Here is a 7089-nt window from a genome sequence, read left to right as displayed (position 1 = left end):
TCGTCCCGCCTACGGGAGATGTTGAGCGGCTGCGTTGGCTGGAGGTTGGGCAGGGTCGTGGGGAGAGGCATGGGCGTTGGCGGAGAGGATAGGTCTGGGAGAGGCGAAGGACGGGCTTGGAGCGACCAGGCTGGGAGGAGGGACGCGCGCGGGTCGACCATTGCGCTCTTGGTCGGTGTCTACCGAGATAGATGTATGCGCGTTGTTTTTGTCGCCTGAGGGAGCTGGTGCCGTTGTTCGCCCGTATCCTGGTCGTCGCCGTCGCCTGTCAAGTATTGTACAATGTCTGTATTGGACAAGAAGTCGTCGTCGTCGTCGAAAGAGTAGAGCAGAGAACAGTGAGCAAAGCAAGCAGACGATGGAGAGGACGAGAGAATGAAAGTAATGGAAAGCAACGAGAAGAGACAACAAATCAGCCTCCATTCTGATTCCGCTCTCTTATTATCACATACTAATTGTCACTTTTTACATTGAATGTTTCTATGCTTTTATTCCTTTGTGCTTTTATCGTTTCGTTTGTAATGGAAATACTGAATAAGATTGAAGCTGGGTGATATTACACTGTTGAGCTAATATTATATCACCGTTTATATTCAACTCTACGAAGTTAACTATCAACGCTCTTCTTATGTACAATTCCCTTTCCATAACCACGGCCCCGTTTCCCTCTTTCTCCTTTCATACTCATCACCATAACAACCCGCTCTTTCTCTCCTACTTCCTTCCTTTCGCTCCTTCCAACCTTCCCTCTATTTCTATTAGCTCTATTTCTGTTCCATGTCGAATTTTGCTTAAACATTAATATTATCATTGTTTGATTGTTGTTGATATCAGAGATCGGACACCAGAATCCCCGGAGCCGCCAGTCGGAGTAAGGGACCGTCCAACCCAGCGCCGTCGAATGTCGTAACCCGCCGCCGACCTACCGAGTCATCGTCCTAGTCATCCTAGTCATAACCATCCACCGCTCTTACCTCTCTCCAACCCCGTGCACAGCGCCTAATATTGCTGTGACCTCTGATTGACCTGATAGCTGTGGGCTGTGAGCTGTGAACCGTCAGCCGCCAACCGTTAGCCGTGAACTGTGAGCTGTCAGCGTCGGCAGGCTGTGCACCATCAGCAACATCAGGTTGAAACGTCCATTCAGAGCGGTACATAAGCCAGCCGGGCAACTCTCCAGTCCAAGCATAACCACGACCACCATAACCTCTCCTACGGAAAACACTATACACCCAACCAAGCGCATGATGTCCTCCCGCCCCCTAGCATCCAGGTCATTCCCATACAACCTCGCCCAATCCGGGCTCATCCTCGAGTCCCTCCTCGCCGCCTCCGCACTGGACGAGATCAGCACCGCCGAGCCCTCCCTGGGCGCACTTGCGCGCTACCTCCTACACTCGGGTCACGTAGCACACGAGCTACATACCCGGCCTAGAGAAGAACAGGTGCTACGGGGAGGGGTTGCTTTCTGGCTCTACCCAACTGGGGGACAGGGCCCGTATGAGAAATTAGGGGATGGAAGAGTGAGGAAACACGGGTTGCTCGTTACTGTCGAGCGGGGAGCGACGGTAGCGGATGTCCTTAGAGAGGCAGAGAGGTTGCCGGAGAGAGGTATCGAGCATGTACATGTGAAGGCTAGTGTGCTGGAGGAGGATGAGGATTGAGTGATGCGATTGGGTACCGGGAGGTAGGAAGGAGGGGATCTATGGGCCAGGGTATGATACGGAATTATGACTGCACGAATTTACGACCTTGTTGTAAAAGATTCAAAGAACCTGTATCCATTGACTGCATAAACCGAATACGTCCTTCCACCGTGCACCCAAACCTGACAGAAATGTGGAAAGTAAGCTCACTCAAAGGCGTTCGCCGCCTGGACAAGCTCCTTCGCCTCAGCCGACCTAGGCCGTATGACCGTCTCGAAATGCTCCGGATGCCTACAGTATGCGCCATCAGTCCCACCACACAGAGACTCAAAAAAGGAAAAGGACGTACGAGACGACCCCGCTGGAGAATCCCACTTCGCCCGGCACAGCCAGTTTCCCGTCCTTCCCCACCGGAGGGGAGATATCGAATGCCGCGAGAATACTGGCGATCTGGACAAGGAGCGTCGCGTACGCTACATGCTGTCCCAAGCACACCCGTCCGCCGAACCCGAAGACCGGACTTCCATACGCCATCCCATACGCCATCCCCTGCAGTTCCTTCATCTCCAAGTACCGTTCGGGCCGAAAGACCTCTACGTCTGCCCCGTACACCCCCGTGTCGCGGGACATCGCCCATGCGTTCGGTAAGAGCAGCGCGCCAGCCGGGATCCGGTATCCGTCATACGTATCCTGTTCAGGTGAGGAAAGCCGGTGCGGGAAGCCCATAGGGACGATTATCCCCCATCTCAGAACCTCTTTAACCAGCGCATGAAGGTACGGCATATGCTCAAAATCGGCAAACACGGGCAGCCTGTCCCTCCCAACGACGCGGTCCAGCTCTGCCTGTGCGGCCCGCTGCGCCAAAGGGAACTTCGTCATCGCCAGTGTGAAAGAGGCGAGCGCGCCAACGGTCGTATCCGCCCCGGCGGCGAAGAGGGACCCGCAGAGCCAGCGGATGAGCTCCTCGTTCTGGGCCGGGTTGGATTCCAGGAAGTTAGCGGCGAGCGATGGCGGGGCGGCGTGTTTTTCCTATTTCCAAGTTAGCTGTTGGGGATGTGCTAGCGGGAAGTTGCGCACCATCAGTGTCTTCACTTTGTTGAATGGCGAGTGGACTAGATGCTCAAGCTGGCTGCGCCAGGTTTTCCCTGTAGCGTTGAACCGGAACCCGGGCACCCAAGCCGGGACATATTTCACTACCTGCGACCTTAGCAAACACAAGGGCAGAATGGACCCACGCACAAATAGGGATAAAGTCAACGATCCAGTTACCCGGCGTCGCCGCGACAGAAAACCGTTCGACCACCTCCTTCGCTTCTGCGATAAGCGCATCTTGCTCCTTGCCAGGCTCAGTCCCATACGTCGTAAGCATGATGAACGCCCCCGCGCTGGAGCGATAATGGTCCATCCATTCCTGGGGCTTATCGAGCAGGTTCTTGAGCAGCCTATGCGCCTCCGCAGTCATCCGTTCCCCACATTGCTGCTGTACGCTAGCGAGGCTCATAAGCGTCTGCCCCATCCTGCGTGTCTGGATATGTCGCGGCCCTTGAAGCATGGCGACGCTCTTCTCCCACCCGACGATCTCCCCTGCGAATGTCATGTGCACACGCCCGTTGTAGATCGCATTACGCCTGTCGAGTAGGTCATGCGCGGTCTTACGGTCGTTGATGATGATGAGGTGGGTTCCGAAGGCCGTCAGGTGGGTCAGACTACCTGCGTATGCTCATCGACGTTAGGGAGGGAGAAGGGAGAATGGATGTAGGGAACTCACCGTACTGTTTTGCCCATTCGGCGTATACAAGCCAAGGTCGCTCCTGCGGAATCTGCAGGGCGTTTCCGAGCACGGGCAGTCCACGAGGACCTGGAGGGAGAGGCAGATCCGAGTTGCGGCGGCGCCAAAACGAGTAAACCAAGAAAAGAAGAACAAGAACGAAAACGTAGTCAAGCAGAATCAGTGCCATGGTTCAGATCTCACGATGGGGGAACGAAAGATCTGTGCAGAGAGATCGAAAGACAAAGTCAGTCTGGACAGCGCACTTCTATGGAATGCGGGGGAAGTGACGCGTGATCCAGTTGGATGCCTACAGAGTACCTCTCTGTGGGTGCCTTTTGGAAAAACTCTATCAGGAGCTCCAGGGGATAAGCCTTTGCGGTGGCGACCAACACTTTGATCAACGGTGAAGAGACGGCTTCGTCGGCTTCGTATTGCGCCCGTAGAAGCGGACCAGCAGATGCAAGAAGAGAAGAGAACGTATCATCTCAGGAGTGCAGCAAATGACCTCCCTGGCAAGTCCAGTTAGACTCCCATGGGAAAACATGGAGGTTGTATGTTGTGTCGGGCATATTGACGCCGATCTTCTTGGCGAAGTAGGATTCTCAGGCACTGTGAGAGAATGTTGCAGGACGGGTCCAGGCTCCCGCTTCAGTCTTGTCTGAATTTGCCGCATCGACACAAGGAACCAGCAACCAGAGCGGCCCGCATTTGCCGGCATGCAAACCTGGTTCTGTTCGGCCTACAACGGCGGGTTCTTCATATAGCAAACGACCAATTAGCCAGCGTACATGTACGGTTGATGCATGGGGAAAGAAGGCTAGACCAACATGAGATCGATGTCAGAGCCAAAAGCCCCCTAAAATTGGGCAACAGTTTGAGTTTCTGATTTTTTTTTCTTCTTCACTTGGTGTGGCGGCGATGTGGCTCCTAAGCGACCTGGTCACGAGATCTTGATGCTCCAATTGGGCTTGATTTGTTTGTGTTGTTGATGAAGGCGCTGCTGAGTATCGGACGGCATTGTCCGGAGCCGAGTCCATGTGAAGGCGCCAGAGGACACACGGAAGAAAGTGCGACTCTATTTCTGCCTCCACCAGATCATCCCTTCCGAGATCTTCCTTCTCTGTGGCCATCACATTGCATACATCCTGGTACACATAACCGCCGTGGTGCACAACTTGCACGAATTGAGAAATTTGGGACGGTCCAATTTCTGCTCCTGGCGCCTCTGACCGTAGCACCCACTTGGAAACTATAGGGAGATGTTGAAGCTTTTCGTGCTCCACAACACGTGTACCGTGCAAGCTTTTCGAGTTTGCGTGTGTCTGGTTCCCGTCCAAAAGTAGCGCAATGTACCGGGAACGTGGGAGCCAATATCTTAGGCGACTAGACTTGTCATCGATGCTACTGCTCACCCCGTACCCAGGGTAACCAGCCTCCAGCGAACTCGAGCTTCTCTGACATCTCGCGCCATGCGCCTGGGCCTGAAGATCGTATCTCGCCTAATTTTGACGCTCAATGTATGCAGATGTGACCTGGAGAAGATCTGATCTCTGCTTCTTCACTGTTGTTGAGAATCGTTCTCCGATGCGGTTTAGTTCTGCCCGTGTACTGTTGCGGCGGTTTCTCCATCACTTTCCCCTATAAAGGACACTTCACAGGAACGAACTTTTCTCTAGAGCAAACTCCTGACCCGTTTCTGGACTTCCCAACATGGATGAGCTCACAGAGATGACAACGTACACTACTGCTGGCGCCGTCGTGGGTCAGTGGCTGCTTGGTACGATGATTCTCCTCCTCTACTCTCTCTACTCTGACGCTATCGCCAGGCATCACTACGATGGACACAATCATGCTCGTGTTCATTCTCTCGTACGTGCGGGGTGCCTCCGCGCAAGGTTCCAGACGCCTCTTCGGCTGGCTCCCACCCGAGCTCCTTGGCCAGGCCGGCATAGCAATAGGTCTCACATTCTTTGATTACCTCTACTTTGTTTTTCGGGACATGCGTTTCGTCTCTGGAGTCGTTTGGAATGCTCAGACCAACGTGACGCTCGCGATGTATTACATCGATGCCACCAACTGGCGGTTCACTGCGTCGGTCGTCGTATGGCTGTGCAAGACTGCGTTTGCCGACTGTGTGATGCTCCTCCGAGCCATCAAGCTTTTCCATAATAACGAGCGTCTGGGCGGCCAGTTTGGATATTACAGCGTACTCGCGCTTCTCTCCCTGTTGTATCTCGGTACCGTCGGTAAGTCGTTTCTCTCGGCGGTCATCTTTCATGTTGCTCACCATCCTCCAGCGTCAGGAGTAGTGACTTGGGTTGGTCTACTTCGCCCTGAAGCGGCCACTTTCGATACACTGCTCGAAAAGAGCGCGACGTTTTTCATGTCCATTCATTGTGGTTACAACACCCTTGTCACTCTCCTCATCTCCTTTGTTTACTGGCGCGCGATGAGCCATGAATTCAAGATGATGACGGTTGCCCAATTGGCACTGCGATCTTTCTCTGCAGGCAACATGATGTATACCCTCCTCATCACTGTTCTGGTGGTTCTGTATCAGAGGCAGATACTCTTCGTCTACTTCTGGTACGACATAACCCAACCGCTCATGGTAAGCAGGGTATGCCAGCTCAGCGGAGAGCTATTGACAGTATCCGCAGACCATGTCTTTCACGGTACCTATGCTTCTGACCGCCTTCGCCCGCATTCTACCGGCTGTTGGCACTATGAAGTCCACCAACGTAAGACTTCCTTCTCTCTTGAGCCGGTTCACCTTCTCACTCCACATCCAGATGACACCAGTTAGGGGACCTGGTTCCGGTATCTCCGTCGCAGTGCGCCGGGAGGAAATACTCGAGGATAACTACACAACCGATAGCATGCCGATGCATTCTTTGTCACCAGGAGAGGGGGACAAACAGAAGGCATTCGAGTCAGACGAGGATGCATGATCGCGTGTAGAGGAAGCGCATCTACAGAGGGTTAGCTGTGCGGTCCGGAGTTGTGGATCTTGACAGCAAATCGCATTGGTCATTTTTTGAGAGCTCGTATGGGCGGGTATCATTTCTTCTTGGTCTTCTGTTATCAGACTTCTTGATTACTTCGAAATGGCAATGGCATTTGACAGAGTTTTGCATCATAACGGATCTCAAACATCGACTGGACGGATCCGTGAAGTGCGAGACATTGGAGGTTGAACCCAATCTAGACCGCTGGACTGTTCACGCCGGGAGTCTGTTTGACAGGTAACAGGGTTGTCCTGTCGAAGTAAGTTTTACCCCATATGAACGCCCCCGTGAAGATTAGATACTCAGGGGTATCAAGCCCTGAGCTTCAGCTTTCCCCTTAGATAACTTGTCAACAAATTCTATAAGTAGTCTCCTTGAATCTGAACGAATGCCTAATTTTTCCGTCTCGGCAAACTTTCGGTGGCAGGTGGAGAGGACAGACCCTGCTCAGTTTGGCTCTGTATGCTCTGGAGGTTGATTTCAAATCCCGGAAGTCTCCCTGATCCACCATACAATAGGATGCCTCGTCGAATTGACGGGTCGAGGGGTTAGTTGAGCGATAAACCACCATCCATACAATAGCATACAACCATGAGCTCAATCTAACTGCGAAATCATCACTGGCGGAGCGGACCCGTGCTATCCAACTGCAAGTTCCATGCAC

General features: G+C 53.2%; 2 protein-coding genes across 2 annotated transcripts; one reads left to right on the top strand and one right to left on the bottom strand.

Annotated features, from left to right (window-relative positions):
- Window positions 1-1203: 1203 nt before the first annotated feature.
- DACRYDRAFT_22886 (cytochrome P450) lies at window positions 1204-3780 on the bottom strand. The gene is made up of 5 exons (XM_040773000.1): window positions 3415-3780; window positions 2886-3356; window positions 2724-2839; window positions 1996-2675; window positions 1204-1937 (listed from the first exon to the last, which is right to left on the bottom strand). Exons 1-5 carry the CDS (start codon window positions 3602-3604, stop codon window positions 1853-1855), a joined length of 1542 nt encoding a protein of 513 aa, XP_040628001.1. The 5' UTR covers window positions 3605-3780; the 3' UTR covers window positions 1204-1852.
- A 1127-nt stretch (window positions 3781-4907) lies between these two features.
- DACRYDRAFT_22885 (uncharacterized protein) lies at window positions 4908-6541 on the top strand. Its single transcript, XM_040772999.1, has 5 exons — window positions 4908-5194; window positions 5244-5663; window positions 5715-6028; window positions 6078-6158; window positions 6210-6541. Exons 1-5 carry the CDS (start codon window positions 5128-5130, stop codon window positions 6366-6368), a joined length of 1041 nt encoding a protein of 346 aa, XP_040628000.1. The 5' UTR covers window positions 4908-5127; the 3' UTR covers window positions 6369-6541.
- The last annotated feature ends 548 nt before the right edge of the window (window positions 6542-7089 follow it).

Source organism: Dacryopinax primogenitus (genome assembly GCF_000292625.1).
Source record: "Dacryopinax primogenitus strain DJM-731 SS1 chromosome Unknown DACRYscaffold_11, whole genome shotgun sequence".
Lineage (NCBI taxonomy): Eukaryota > Fungi > Basidiomycota > Dacrymycetes > Dacrymycetales > Dacrymycetaceae > Dacryopinax > Dacryopinax primogenitus.
The sequence above is the reverse complement of the archived record's forward strand: the minus strand, read 5'-3'. Positions and strand labels throughout refer to the sequence as shown.

Bases quoted from the DNA above. Each gene is read 5' to 3' on its own strand.
- DACRYDRAFT_22886 (XM_040773000.1), bottom strand. From the start codon at position 3,604: ATGGCACTGATTCTGCTTGACTACGTTTTCGTTCTTGTTCTTCTTTTC. The intron at 2,840-2,885 runs GTGCGTGGGTCC...GGTCGCAGGTAG, and splicing joins CGTTGACTTTATCCCTATTT to TGAAATATGTCCCGGCTTGG. The intron at 1,938-1,995 runs GTACGTCCTTTT...CGCATACTGTAG, and splicing joins TTCTCCAGCGGGGTCGTCTC to GCATCCGGAGCATTTCGAGA.
- DACRYDRAFT_22885 (XM_040772999.1), top strand. From the start codon at position 5,128: ATGGATGAGCTCACAGAGATGACAACGTACACTACTGCTGGCGCCGTC. The intron at 5,195-5,243 runs GTACGATGATTC...CGCTATCGCCAG, and splicing joins CGTGGGTCAGTGGCTGCTTG to GCATCACTACGATGGACACA. The intron at 6,159-6,209 runs GTAAGACTTCCT...CTCCACATCCAG, and splicing joins GCACTATGAAGTCCACCAAC to ATGACACCAGTTAGGGGACC.